General features: G+C 42.9%; 1 protein-coding gene and 1 pseudogene across 1 annotated transcript; one reads left to right on the forward strand and one right to left on the reverse strand.

Moving 5' to 3' along the window:
* Window positions 1-167: 167 nt before the first annotated feature.
* LOC136998513 (uncharacterized) lies at window positions 168-1,104 on the reverse strand (annotated as a pseudogene).
* LOC105669859 (uncharacterized) lies at window positions 1,014-14,016 on the forward strand. Its single transcript, XM_012363035.2, has 3 exons — window positions 1,014-1,154; window positions 7,814-7,907; window positions 11,064-14,016. The coding sequence occupies exons 1-3, from the start codon at window positions 1,113-1,115 to the stop codon at window positions 11,810-11,812; spliced, it is 885 nt and encodes a 294-aa protein (XP_012218458.2). The 5' UTR covers window positions 1,014-1,112; the 3' UTR covers window positions 11,813-14,016.
* The last annotated feature ends 1,491 nt before the right edge of the window (window positions 14,017-15,507 follow it).

A 15,507-nucleotide genomic window follows, 5' to 3' on the forward strand; every position in this document is an offset into this window, starting at 1 on the left:
CTCGCTCATTGCGCACGAGTGCGACGGAATCCGCTGCAAGCCGATGTAGTATACCTCAAACATTAGCTAGACGGAGAGAGGGCGAGTAAGAGAGGACGCCATCGGAGGCGGCGGTCGACAGACAAAGAGAGAGAAAGGGAGAGAGGGAGAACATGCGCCGACGACTGTCATGGAGGCAGATCTGCCTTCTGGCAGGAGGGTCTCGACCTGCAGCACACTCAACGTTACCTGCCAGCGCGCGCGCACGGCGGCGGCTGGCCAGTGTCTCCGAAGTCGCGCACTTCGATGGATCGCGGAGCCGTAGCCGAGGAGTAGCGCGTGGCGAGAGAAGCGATTGCCGCACGCAAAAAAAGCTCGATACGAAGCCTCGGGAGCGAAGCGCGCATCACAGGTACACGAGCGAGCGAGAAAGAGAGATTCGCTGCGTCGCGCTCACAAGTGACAGTCGCGGACTTTCGCGCAAAATTCGCGAGCGACGCGCGTATTCGCGATCAGCCATATTTCGCGACAACGACGACGATACGGTCGCGGGAAGAGGCGGAGAGCGGCCCCAGGAGAGCGACACGTCGCGATACGATCGATCCGTCAAAAGCTGTGCAGCAGCAGCAGCACGCAGCAGCAAGCCGAGCGGCGGCGAACGCGCGAGACCGCCCGTCCGCCCGTTGGCGATGGAAGAAATGTATTGCTCGTGACGTCATACGGAATTCCTCCTCGTTGCTGCTGCCGGAGCAGGCGGCCGCGAGCACTTGTCATCGTGCCTTCTTGTACTCGTGTGGCTGGTATTTGCGGATCTTGCGCTCTCCCCGAGAGGAGAGGATAAGACAATAGAGAGAGAGAGAGAGAGAGAGAGAGAGGGAGAGAGAGAGAGAGAGAGAGAGAGAGGAAGGAGCGTATCGCGGTACACGTTGGACGCGGAAACGGAGCGAGGAGAAACGCGGTGAAAGAGAACCGATAAAAAGATATACAGGAAGAAAGAGAGAACGAGAGAGAGAGAGAGAGAGAGAGAGAGAGAGAGAACGAGAGAGACAGAAGAAGAGAATCACGCAGGAGAGGTGGAGAACGTATCGTGGGCGTTGAGTGATTGTTGTCGGTGCTAGTTTCCATCGGGAGTCATGAGGGACACGAGCGATATGATGGAGGACGCCGTATCGGAGGTACGTAACAGCCGATATAAATCCTCTCTGCAAGCTCGCGTTTTCTCACTTGCGTCATCCGTGGTCTTTCGGGTAAATGTGTTGCATGTTTCCGCGTGCCGAGAACAAACGTTTCACGTCGCTTTAACGCTTTAAAGCTCCCGGGGCGAGGTGATGCCGCAGCACATTTAAATTGCACCGGAAAGTCGACGCTGTTCGCAATGAACCGAGAATTTTGCCGAGATTTTCTTGCATTATCAATTCTTTCTGATCGATTTGGAATTGAGTTTCACAATGAAAATATGTTGAGAAAAGTTTTCCAATTAATAATAATTAAAAATAAATTTTAAGAACCTCTTAATAAAATTTTGTTTCGCAACTTATTCGTGAAGACGGTCTAAATTGAGAAGGTATCGTTAATAATCTAGGTCGATATTCTTCTTGAGAAGAAATTACTTCCAAATTGGCCAAGAAATTGTTAAAACAATATTTTGTAATGTACATGTTCTTCTATACAGAATATAAATAGTTGAGATATTAAAATTTATAGGCGTATATTTTCTGGTTCATTTGAAATTTAAATTGATCCGGCAACTTGTCATTAAGGTCTTATTATTAATATCAAGCAGTAATGATAGTAGCAGCGTTATAAATTGTTAATGGTGATCGCAAGAAACTTAGCGGGCAAATAAAAAAATGTCGTAACACTTCTACTCTATAATTACTATTCTATTACTATATTCCTCTATCATTCTGTATCATTAATTTAATGATGCCGAATAATTGACAACATTAACACGAATCGTTTTATATTTATTCTGATAACACGCTCATAGCACTTTTACATCAGCTTTGTAACATTTCGAAATTTATATCATCGCCTTTCCATGTTGCTGAATTTTTAACCGTCAATTTAACACTCATAGAATTTGTAATAACTTTTTTTCCACCCTCCGCCGGATATTCTCGGAAAAATTCCAATTTGCCGTCCGATAATCATCTGTATTTATGATCGCATCGTCGAATGCATCGCGAGGCTGTGGAGACGACGCGTTCGGCTGCCAAAGTGCACCTGCTTGAAATCGATTGCGAACAGGCGAATCGGTTTTTTATTCGTTCCCGGCCGCGCGGCATGCTCGTTCGTTTTCCGCGCGACTGCGAAACGTGAATTTCTTCTTTTCTCGCGCGACATACTGCGCGCGGGGATCGATGGATTCGGACAATCGCGTCGTTCCTCGTTTTTCCCGTCTATCTATAATTAGAGCGACACTCAGGCTCTATATGGAGACGGCGCGACAAACGCGTAAACCCCGTTCGGTGATTTAAATCTCCATTAAAGCGAGGAGCGCTCTCGTCCGCTAGCTACGCGAATAATTCTGATTCTATCCGCGCGATATACGCGATTTATGCGACGCGAGGAGGATTACAGAAGCACCTTTTTCTTCCCGCTTTTCCCACCCGCTCGGCTCGGCCGTTTTCCGACCACCGGAGTGTGTGTGTGTGTGTGTGTGAGTGTGTGTTATTAACGGCAAAAGGGGCGCATCGATTTACGTGCCCCCCGGCCGTTATTACCCGCTTTTCACCCGACACTATGAAATTATATCGATCTCTGCTCGCGAAAATCGCTATCTTTATTGCAATGTTTTCTTTCGCTTCGGCTTTTGCGCTCTTTTATTATCGTGTTTTATTATCGCCCCGATACAATCCGGACAACTGCAATTTCCTGTTTACGAATCTCAGATCCGCTTTCGGTTCTAAGCTCTTTTCTCGCTCGCGGCGTCTACTTACTTATTTATCTCTCGACTTCGATCTTCTCGCGCCGCGAGTCATCGCCACGAGTTTTCTCGCTTAAAATTCTATCGGGATGACGCCGGGGTGAATTAGAATTTCAAATTGAATCCCATTGCACGGGGGATGCGCCCTTTTCTGCAGTTAACTGCATTCCCGATGTTCGTGCTCCTTCGGAACTTGGAGGAAAAGAAATATCCTTTGAGAAATGTAATCTCGTATAAAATGTGAGAGTCGCTCCCGGTTTCTTTGCAGTTTCAACATTTGTATTTATTGCACGAGTGGAATAAGACTCGAATTTGCTCCAACAATCCTTTAAAACTTTGATCATCTTCGAAGTTCTTCGCTTCGATTTCTCTTTCTCTCGCGCGGCGGTGGTTCGCCCTCGTCGAATCTCGTTTGAATCAAATCTGTACTTTTCTTCTCAGTTTTCTTTAAAACTAAAATGGGAAAATAAATTGCTATTCATTCGAAACTTGTTTTCAACAAATGGCAAGATAAATAAAAATTCTCTCTTTGTTTAAGATTTGTGTAATGCAATAAATAAAATGTATGGGATACTTTAAATCGTAATACTCGCCATAAATTTTGAAGGATCAACTTAACTCGCGTACGAGAACACAGCTCGTGTGTCCTTTAGAAAATAAACGGCTCACTCACATCGTCGCTTAAATCTAAAGATACACGACGTTCTGTCGAGTTTTCCCTCGAAGCTTCTCGCGCACCCCCCCGGGACCACCCAACTTCAACTCGCGGCGTTGTTTGAATTTGGAATAGCGGCGGTATCGCGTCTGCGGTATTGTACGCCCTTACATCGGCTGGTAAGCGACGAGATGACTGCACCGAAGCGGTCAAACATGTCCCTCCCCCCCCCCTCTCGCTATATGTCGCACTTATGTGCTTTCATGTAATATATTCCGCCTTCGTTCTATTTATATCTCTGCATCTCGATAGAGAGAGAAGAAGAGGATTCTTCTTGTCATTTCGCGAAGATACGATTTTGCATGCGAAATTTATCGAGATCATCTCTGAAAGATCCATCGCTCTTGTCGACTTCTACGCCGCGCTTCCAAGCCGATTTCTAATCTTCAACCGACTTAGCGAGGTTTAATTAGTCCCGTTTTTCTCTTTCTTCAAAGATTTAACTTTCGCGTCAAAGATTTAACGCTAGGATTTTCGTATCGTCGAGGGATCTTTTAGCAATCCGATGTGGAGCTTGTTACAGATTTTTGCAGACACGCTGGACACGCGTTTCTGATCGCTCGGCTTATCTGCGCCGACAAGTGAATCGTATCACGAGTTCGTTTGCGCCTCTTCATTCCTGTCGCGTGTCGCGATTATTGTTTTGCGGTGAGAATTAATTAGGCGAATCGGCAAACCGCGTGAGACAGTTGGTTCAGCAAATTTTCAGCAAAAGAAAGATAAGTTGCGAATGCTGTTTCGCCGGCCGACTCGCATGCCACTTTAGAGAGACGATTCGGACGAAGATAGAAATCGCGTTTGCTCGGAAGAACGAGATCGGCAATTGCATTTGCATTTATCAATTTGCTTAATTGAACCGCGTCTCCGGTTATTATTTCATCCGAATGAAAAATCTGTCGACACCTGGAACGGCATTGATCGATTATCCCATTCGCGATTTGCATCGCTGCGGATGGCTTACTTTCAATATTTTTCATCAAAGATTAAAAATGCAAAATTAAATTAAATTTTAATAATGAAAAATTAAAAATTTGCGAAAGATGGAAATCGAATATGCAACAAATTAATATTAAAAAATTTTGCGAGCTAAAAAATATAAAATTGTAAAATGTTAAATTATTTAAGTGGATGCATGGTTTTAATTTGATCATTAAATTATTGTCGTAAAGTTAACAAACATTTTTGTATTTATTGTACTTTTCGATTGTGCGTCTCGAATATTTTTCGATGCAGTGTCATCGGAACGAATGATTGTAGTCGCCGATTATTTTACGATTAACTGGAGATAACGCAGCGTATATGCGATTCATTAACTAAATACTCGCATTTTGCTCGTGATTGATGGCCGACTACTATTGCAGCCGTCACGAAGGGATGTTCATTGTCGTGCGTTCTCGTGTACACCCGTTTGCATGTATGATTTGCAGTCTAATTTAAACACGCTTTTGCTTCTCGCCGCGACGCTGACACAGCCAGTCCAGTCAGAAATAATATAAATTTTATTTCGAATCGCCGGAGAACAATTTGCATACATTCGAATGCTGATTTTCTTCGGAATCGATAGCAGTCGGCTTGCATCACAACTGCACCTTACAGTCGGAGCGGTCCATTCACCTTTCCGAGGCGAAGATTCGGAGCCGCTGAGAATACAGTGCCGAGATCTATTTTCGCTCGTTCGTGTATCGATTACTTCGCGATTTCGGCCGCCTTGATTATGCGAAACGAGTGTGAATCCGAATTTACACGCGTTTCTGGCGCCAACGACGGAAGAAGCTTAAATAAAGAAAAGTATCAAACGAGCAAGATATTATCAGATTTTGTATTTTTCACATGTCAGTCTTTGAACGCGGATTCCGGTGATCTCTCTGTTTTCTCGACGAACAGAAGCGAGTCCTAAACGGCAGGAATTTACAGTAACCTTCTCGTTTGCATATATTGATTACATTGCGTTCCGGCTCACTCCTAATTTGAAAAAAAGACAAGGATCAGCCGCGCGTTTAAATGCGCTCCGAGCTTGTTATCTTTCCATATATTTCCATACCGACGCAATTAGCAGCGAGAAGCTGCGAACGTATCGATTCCGGCTATCGTCATAATTCTCATCGTGCGGGCTATTTTCTGTAATGGCGATAATCAGCGTGCGACAAGCGAGATAAAGTTGGGACGCGTCGCGCTCCGCAGTATTTTTAGTATCGCTTCCGATCTTAATCGCCGTCAGAATGGCTGGGCATGAAATCACGCGTAAATGAATATTAATTTATACGAGCTGATAGTTTATTCGTTAACTACGTTGTTACAAGCTGAGGCTATTATTTGATCCTATTATCGCAAAATATCGTCGAGTCCGCAGCATGGCGGCACTTACTACATCGGGAATATTAATAATTTATGAAAATTAACCGCATTATTATGCCTCAATATACTTTGCTTCATCGCCCCGCAAATTACTACTATGTTAGATCATTATCGCCGCTATTTACGTAGAAATTATTCGACCCATCTCTCCGCTACTGATTCCCGTTAATATCCATTGATGTTTCCTTTTTCCCTTTTTATTTCGATGTAATTTCCGCTCTTAATCGTGTTCTTCCCATCGTAACCGGCGGCGTGATCATTTTAACCCATTCACGAACTTTCTCTGCGTTCTCGCTTTCACCCGTCCAAGGGAATTGGTGTCCACGCGGCGACGTTTGCGCGTGGCGAAGTTCTTTCTCTCTGCTGCCCATCAATAAAACTTCCTTGAGTTTTACTCTTTTCTTCGAGTGTCCTTGATATTTTTGTAAGAATAGTATCGTAAACCGATTTGTCGTATTTTAGGGTACTAAACGGACAACAGACGTGTCTACATAAAATATATTTGCCACACGCACTGCTCGTTCGTAAGAGTTAGTCTTTATCCTTTCATTTATTGCCACTAGATTACAAGCTGTGCGAGTACAATATACCTCCCGTGCGAATTTTTGGAAAAGTTAGTTTTCGAAATTTTATAAAGATTCAAGGACATTTGAAAAAAGTTGGGCCTTTAGTCGGCCTGTTGGTAGCAAAATATGGTAACTGTCGTCGCAATAATTGTACAAAAGGATTCTATTCTTTCTATTATGTGTACCCGTTGTGTGCAAAATGTGAATGAAAATTTTAACATTTCTTGCTATTAATCTATTGTTGGAAATATATTATGGGATTACAAGATATACAACCGAGGCAGAGTTTCATTGATACCGTGTTCAATTTTTTAAACAAACGCAACTACATTGAGTGTAACAATTGAAGGCGTAACAAAAACTGTCATAAATATTTTGGACAATATAAGAAATAAATTGAGAAAGTATATAAAAATAGAATAAAAATAATGATGGTTTATTCTGATCCTTTTTGCGTCAACACTGCAATTTGCAACTCACTTTGATATCGAAGGGCTCGTCATCGTAACGGGAGAAATCGTTGCGATCCCTAAAGGCGATCGCATTATCGGCACGATAATTATTTCGGGGAAAGTCTTTCTCGATCGAGCAAATTGTCGCTAACATTGCTTCCTCGCAAATTACTAATTTCCACGGCAAATTGGCGGCTTGGAGAGCAGTCTGGGCCGCTAAAGCGTGCAGCATCGTGCGCAAGTTATATAAATGACGGCATTGATAACTCCGCAGTTATCATCTTGCAATAATTCACGTTGCTTAACGGCATGTCGGAAGTTTCGTTCGAAATTGACGGTTGCTTCAATTTTACGGAGCCCTTGCGAAGTTTTTTAAACAAAATTCTGGCCCGCTGTGATTACGATTAATTTATACTGCACATCATACTTCATAGCGATTACATTTATTTTAAGCTATAACATTTTATGGCGATATTTTGCGCAAACATTGTTTGCGCGGACTTTAATTAAAATTCCGCGGGCCTGCGATTTAATTGCAAATGTTGCGAGCCACTTAACTGCAAATAAGCACATCTTTATGACCAGTGGCGCAGTTTACGCGCATATTTTCTTTTCATCGTTAATTTCTAGGTAATATGATTGCGACCGAATTTGTTCAGTCATCATTGTAGTTTCGTCATTCGAAATAATCGTAAAATGCGTCAAGATAAATTTTATTCATTTAATTTGCCCCGTTTTGAGCTTGACTTTTGTGATTTATGGATTATATAAGTTTACGGAATAGCTTTTTCTTTTTCTCTTATATTCTTTTGTACAGGACACAATGATGGATTGCGGAGGTGATGGCGGAGGATTGGAGGATTTCGTCGACTTGGCCACCGATATAACGGACAGCTCGCCGACCATACGAGGTAATTCATTTAACATATTTTTATCTGTGTGAATGAATAATAAAAATAGCCGTACCTAGCCAATGTGATAGAACTCTAACAACATTGTGTATGTAAATGTCGGTTTAACACATTAAAATTCATAATTGTTTTTAGAATTGAGAATTTCTGTTATACTCGTGTTTTTATTTCTTCGTTGGTTTGGACGAATGTTGATGTGTATTACATTATAGATGTCAATAGGTGATGCATAAAATGCAAATTTTAAAAGAACACGATAATTATGCTTGCACATTTTTAATTATGTCGTTTTCGATTACATAATAAAATGCATGTATCTTTTTGCTATCTTCGCGCAGTTCTTTCGCTTTGTATTTGTATAAAATTCTATTCTTCTTCTGTACGGAACAAATCGAGTTTACACGAGTGAATATGACAAATTTGAATTTCTTTTAAAGTGTGGAAGTGAAGTGGAAACATTTTACGATGTTGCGTAAGAGCGTATCTGCTTTTTTTGCATCCCAGAAAATCTTTGCTCACGCCCTGCATTTGAAAAACGTTGGAAAAACCGGTGTTTCCTAGAATAATGTTGGATCTCGTTGCTTTCCCTTAGTGGCTTTTCCGAGTGTGAGAATATCCGGTTTTATTTTTGTTTATTAGTTAAAACACCAGTATTGTCGTTGTGACATATGAAACTGTTTCTGGAAAAATTACTGGAAAAGTCTGAACAATAGTGCGAATATTGATGAAATTAATTTTTATACAAAATATTTGGAGTACAATAATATATTCTTTTATAAATAATAAAATATAAATTTCGCAATAATCTTTTCAAAAAATCTTTTCAAACATTATTTCTCATTTTCTTCGTATGAAAAACTTGCTTCCATTCAATACGAAATTCGTCCAATTAGCTTGGTGAGTTGAAAGATCTTTACGGCGATAAAATGATTCGCCAGAAAGTGCAATGCGAGCGCAATCTTCGAGTCGTTTCGATTAAAACTTATAATAAGGCGCAAATGACGTAGACATCGTTCGTAATAGCACAACCGCGCAACTTTGTACTTGTATATTTAATCGCAAAGCGGTTTGCGCGAGCGAGCCATTAAAATTTATTAGGTTGACGTCATTAATCACGCAATACAAGTCGGGCGCTGCTCGGTAGTATTGCGGGAGAATAACTTCACGTCGTCGCTTATACAGTCATTCGGCCGATCTTCTCCTGAAATATGAATTCTGTATGCTAATGTCGGCTTTCTGTATACGTACAGCTACAAGAATTTCTATTCACCGACGAGAATTATGGCTCTCCCGTGGAGCAATTTCAGGCGCTATCGTTGAACAATATAAATCATAACGCGAGTCGTAAACAAATTTACGGTCGTCGCGATGACGATGATCGATCGCCGCGATAAAACTCGATCCGCGTTTAGTCTATAAGCGACAATGACATAAAGGCAAATAATCATTTTATAGTCGCGTTGTTGCAAGTCACATTTTTTTTATTCGCGTAAAAAGCGCAAATAATTCTGCTACTTTAAGATAATTACATTGTACATAAATAATAGGATATAATTTTTAATGAAATAGAATATGTATTCCTTACATATTCGATAAGTTGCTTTAATCATTAATGCATATTATTCAATCATTTATATTTTTTTTTTGTAGAAACAAACAGTTTGTTCGTTAGGCGCCTTTCAGTGCCTTTAAATTGTCGCTTAGCCTAACCCAATCCAATCCAATCTCGCTACGTCCTGCAGACTATAGAAACAGGACATTTAAATACGGGTATGCTCCCTGTGGGAACGTCCGGCAAAGAGAGTCGCATTGACGTCTTCTGAAGAGGGAGAGAGAGAAAGGGAGATAACCGAAAAAAAAGAAGAATCAACAAACTCGCTCTCGCGACTGGTCCAGACTTTTCTATTATCGTCAAGAAAAAAGAACGAGTACAACGCGACGTAACATACGCCTGTCTGTTTGAAAAACGTTGATCGAATACATTCGTGATGAAGAAAAATGTAGGAATAGTGTGAACACTAGACATAATTTGTCAAAATAAATATATCTCTTGACCTCTTTTGATCTCTGCGTTAAAAGATTAATTCGCGTGAAAGTGTTAATTTAAATTATTCTTTTAAATAAAGCAATCAGTGTGTATAAGTTAAATTTATCAAGCAAAAAGAAGTTGCAGTATTGTTTGTATAAAATGTGTCTAATGTGTTTTAAATGTATTTTTAATTTGGCATTTATACATTTGTTTAAATCGATCATATTGTATTCTATTTTAAAATTTGGCTAACGTTAACATTCTTAAAATGTGTTTTCTTGATCTATATATAATCGGATGTCTATAATTATAACGTTAATCGTGCAGTCTCTCGTATCGGTTTTTATATTCCAGTCTTGTACCTGAAACGGTACGATTTAATCGATCGCCGCCCTCCGATCGAAATCGCTCCCGTTCCCAGGAACAGGTATCTCAAAGTTACCCTCGCCGGACGACCTTTCCGCTATCGTGGTAGTGTGTGAACTGCGCTACGCGTATACACGCACGACACCGATGCGTCGCATCACACTGTGTTACACCACACAGAGACGAGGGAGATGAGAAAGAGGAGAGACTCGTGCGAAATTCGGTGATTCGCAGGACGGATATGACGGGGTGTGGGTTTCGGGCGACAGGTAGTTCCCGTGGGACGTTTATGAGGCAGGATTCCCACAGGACCGCAAAACCGGGCCGCCGCGGCGGACTACTCGTCGAATCGCGGTCCGGTTGTTACAATAATGCACTCTCTCTCTCTCTCTCTTTCTTCCCAGTCATTGTCGTGTTTGATTCAACGCGAGATTCCGCCGTTCCTTTATCGCGCGTCACGCGCATCTGTGGGAGATCTCGTCCTTTTCGGGAGAATCTCAACAGCGGCATCCGGCGGTTCAACAAGGCTTACGGTGAAGTAAATCTCTTGGCGAATCAATTTTTGCTTTCTGTTCCTCTTGTTTTTTCTTTATCGCATTATTTCTCAGTAGAGAGCAAATTTAATTTTTCAGTATTTTATAACGAAAGTTATCCATTTTTCGAAGGATACTTACTTATCTTGTGTGCTAACGATGTGTGAAAGCGAGACGATCGATCTCCTCGCATTAACAGATAATCCAGGCTGTTTAAAATCTGCGCAGATGCAGCCGAGCGACTGCTGACCTTGTTAGGCATGGACGAGGACAACGACGAGGACTTCCTGTCGTCGTCGGAGGACGAGGGCGTCGAGGTGGACATCGACGAGGACGACGAGGAGGAAACGGAGAACGCCAAGTTGCTCCATCAGCTCGCCGCCTCGCTGGCGCAGGAGCTCAAATATTCCCAGAAACAATCTTCGTTCTCCAGCAGCAGAGCGGCGCACCAGGATCAGAGCTCGGTGCACAGTGTGGAAATGCTGCAGGATAACACGAATTTACTCGGCCGCTGTTGCCTTCAGGACCAAGTGGACCATCCGAAAACATCAGTTCATAAGAATAATTTTCATCGCGACGATCTCGACTTCCTCGACGATCTTGACGAGCGGAGCGCGAGCTTCACCAAGTTCACAAGCTTCGGCAACTTCCGCCAGGATCATCAGGAGCCGCGTAGCCGATCCTTCGACTCCTTGAGCCTGGATCGTCGTCTGTGGACAGACGATCCGGGAGACACGCAGGCGGGAAGGTCCTTCGGCGGCCAGCAGGAGCAGGATCCCGGCTCCTGGGCGGCCGGATGGGACGCCTGCGCCACCGAGGCGCTCCGATATCTCGTCGAGGACGAGGGCCTCCCGCTTCATCATCCCACAGTCGTCGCCATGAAGAATCATCTGGACCTGCAGAGGGAGAGAGCGCTCGCCCAGTACACCGGATACACGGAAGCCAAGTCGCAAGACATGAGCCTGGTTGTGGATTGATGGGGCTCCCCGTCGTCAGGATTAAGGTAGTGAGCTGTTAAAGTTATTCCTTGCGGCGCGTTTCGCTGGAGAAACTTTCGAGCGAGAGATCCTGGAAATAAATTAATCTTGTTATTTAAATAAAGTAAGCACAGAACGCGGTATGTTGTGAAATCGTTTGCGCGAGGCTCCTCGTTTTCTTTTTTTTTTTTTTTTTCTTACTTCTTGCAAGAAGAGATCCCGATTCTCTCGAGTCGCGATTTATTTGATATCTAATAGCTAAATAATATTCGACATATCTGCTTTCCTCGATTTCGCTACTTTCTTACGTTGCTGAGGTACAATCGATTGGGCATCACTCGACGTACTCGTCACTTTTGTTGAAACGTTAGATTGTTAGACACGTTTTGTACGAAGCGTCAATTTAATGTCAATATGTAATCGAGCATTTTTACTTTTGAATGTTGTAAATTTGAGCGAACGCGCTCATACGCTGGATCGATATGAGCGCCGTTCCCTTTCTCGCAACGATGTTGAGAACCTCGACGAAAAAAAAATCAAGTCAATAAACATCTTAGTCGAATATTAAGGTATCTCTCTTTTCTCTTCAAAGAAACAGTTAAAATTCTCGTGACATTCATCGGGAAAATCGAGAGATGGCTTCGGGCGCCATTAAGAGAAAATATTTCTAGTAATTAGAATCATCGAATTGTAGAGAAACGTCCGGCGAACCAGAATTAGCATTATTCTTAGAACAAATTCCTAGGTTAGTCTATCGTAAGTAAAAAGGCGATCGGAAGAGCTGAGATATAATAAGAATAACAGAAAACGGAGGAAAAAATATTAAATACTCGATGCGAGGAAGCCGTGAGTTGAGCATCGATGATCGCTGACAGAATATCGCAAATGTTTTCGATTATTCGAAGAGATTTTTACACGTCTGAAATTACGTTTATAAAAGTAACATGGCGACAGCAATTTTATATAAATCACATTTGTAACTCTTTTCTTAAACAATTTGAGAAATCAATTTTCCGGATTGCTGCATTTTGTGGGCGATTATGCGCGGAATGGTTTTCAGTCGAGTCGTATACGAAAAAGAAAACTGGCTACAATGTCGACAATAGAAAAGAGAAAGAAACGTTTGAGCCCCGAAAATGTATATAACTCGGATCAGGGAGGGGCGCGAGAGACGACGAGAGCTCAGAATTAGACAGGAACTTATTCGGTCATAGGTCAGCGAGTCGTTACCGAAAGATGGCGGAAGTTCGCGAGATTTCACGGCTGTAAAGAGCCCAGAAAAATATTTCCTTTTTGATAACACCAACGGTAAAATAAAAAGAAGATTTTGCTTTTACTGAGCTTTTACGATGCGCGCAAAGATGGACCGCGTCTCAGCATCGTTCATTCGCAAATACAACTCGCGCCGTGAAACCTGACGAATTTCCGCGCCCTAATCGTTACTTAGGTCGAACATTTACCGTTCCTATTTTGACGAATTGATCGGTATCACGTATCGATCGCAGCGTCAATCCGATATAAAGAAAAAAAGAGCAGGAGCAAAAAAAGTGAAACAAGATAAATGAAACCGATTCTTGCGAGTGACTCGAGATCGATGATCGAACCTCGATCGTGCGTCACTTGTCAGAAAGACTTGTCGAGGAGACTTCACGCCGTGATGGATCGCGTGAAAAAATCGAAGTACGACCGTGAACTGCGGAGAATTTGTTAAAGAATTCTTTTTCTTTTTCGCAATTGCGGGGAGTAGTCGACGGTTCTCTCACGCGATCGATCATGCCGGGCAGTGATCTGTACATATGTATGATATCGTTTTAACTTATACACGACTATTGTTACTTTTACAATAAATCACTGTAGATAACATTGACCAGTAAATAAACGACCGCTAAGTTAATTAAAGCCCGTCGTCTCGTTCTCGTCTTCCCAGTCCTTAAAATAAACCAGGGTGTTCGCGCTAATTATTGAACACATTTCAATGCGCTGCTGTATTCTTAAGCATTTTTCATGAATTTAATCTTATTTATCTTTTAATTGGATTCTTAATTAGGGGCGTAAATCGTAAAATCTAGAAATTCTGCTCTGAAATACTGGAAAATATTGTTACACGGGATATTGTATTTCGTGTTCGCGTGACAAAACAATTGTAACACTTTTATAATAAAATAGAAAGGCAGGCGACGAGCTAATAAATAAAACGCATTTGACTCTTTTTTTAAATTATTATCTCGCTACATCGGAGAAATCGTCGAACTTCGTTCTTCAATGCGACAATACATATCATGCATTTTTCATAATATCTGAAGAAATTGTCAAATAACATTGCAAAAAAGGAAATGAGCCGAAATTAACAACCGGCAAAGTTGAAAATGCCGAAAAATTCGTTAGACGTTCCCCTAGCAACGGCCCGCGGAGTAATGGGAGAAGGGGCCGTGCATGAACGAACGGCCGTGGATCTGGCACGCGACCAGCTTGAAAGGAATCGCGCACCGTGCACCTTTATCGGGGTCGCCGTCGAGGGATCTCTCTACGCCAATGGGGCATCTGGTGTCGGTTCGTAGCACATGCCATGCATCTGCTCCGTCGAGGTACTTTTGTTGTCTTCGACGTTCGCGTCCAGCGAAAATAAGCCGGGGGTAGCAGCTCGCCGACTGCTGTTACCAGGAGAATCTATGTGCTTTCTTCCCCGCCGTCTCGCGAACCGCGTTCGCCGACCTCCCGGCCGCCTCTCGTGATCCTTTCACGATCGCTGCCGGATTCGTCCTAGAGCGGCAGAAGGATACGCGATACTCGAAGGAGAGGCGTGACGGCGGCGAGGGACGGGCCGAAACAGAGAGCAGATGCACCGATAAATCCCGTCGGAGGAATATCGTCGAGCCATTTAACTATTTCGCTCTTTAAAAATATCATTTTGCTTCCTCGTTCAAATTTTTCGAATTGTTAATTACAACTGTGAGAAATATTCGACGCGCCAAAAAAGTAATTACTCAACGTTCTTTTGTATCGGACAATTGATAATCGATACACGCTGTTACAATGTGATTGCGCCGTACGTCGCCGGTTCCCCCTTTCGTCCTACCGGAATCGGAACATCCTGCCGTTCGGGATGGAGCCTGCGGTTTTTTGGCCCTTTTTTTTGCACTACGTGAAATCGTCTCGGTTTTTTGAGCGCAGTGGGCCAGCACGCGGGACGACGGAGGAGAGAGAAAGAGAGGGAGAGAGAAAGAGAGAGAGAGAGAGAGAGAGAGGTGGTGCGCGCGGGCCCCGCGAAGGGGAGAGAACAGCTGTCCCGGGTGGTAACCGTCAGGTGGTATCCCGTCAGCTCGTCAGCTGCGGGGGTGAGAATACGAAAAAAGGGTTGAGAGGACATTGCGCTCGGGCGGCGGCCGTCGACGTCGCATTCCGCAGGTCACGTTGATTGGAAGAAAATCGATGACACGTACTCGTAACACAATGCTGGACGTGCGCTCCCCCCATTCTTGTAACTCGTCCTGCGCGATAAAAATTGCCTACTGAACGTTGCTTTCGGAAAAGCAGAATACTGTACGTGAAAACTGATCTATTTTCTTGTTAAACAATAATTGCCTTAATTAAAATTAAATTGGTTTGCGTAATTGATTCCTTGCGTACTGAATTCAGGAAGGAGTGAAATCATTACGTTTTTTACGTGATTCAATGCTGTTGCGGCATCCCATTTT

The sequence above is a fragment of the Linepithema humile genome, chromosome 3 (assembly GCF_040581485.1).
Source record: "Linepithema humile isolate Giens D197 chromosome 3, Lhum_UNIL_v1.0, whole genome shotgun sequence".
In the NCBI taxonomy this organism is placed as follows: Eukaryota; Metazoa; Arthropoda; class Insecta; order Hymenoptera; family Formicidae; genus Linepithema; species Linepithema humile.

Bases quoted from the DNA above. Each gene is read 5' to 3' on its own strand.
- LOC105669859 (XM_012363035.2), top strand. From the start codon at position 1,113: ATGAGGGACACGAGCGATATGATGGAGGACGCCGTATCGGAG. The intron at 1,155-7,813 runs GTACGTAACAGC...TCTTTTGTACAG, and splicing joins TGGAGGACGCCGTATCGGAG to GACACAATGATGGATTGCGG. The intron at 7,908-11,063 runs GTAATTCATTTA...AAATCTGCGCAG, and splicing joins CAGCTCGCCGACCATACGAG to ATGCAGCCGAGCGACTGCTG.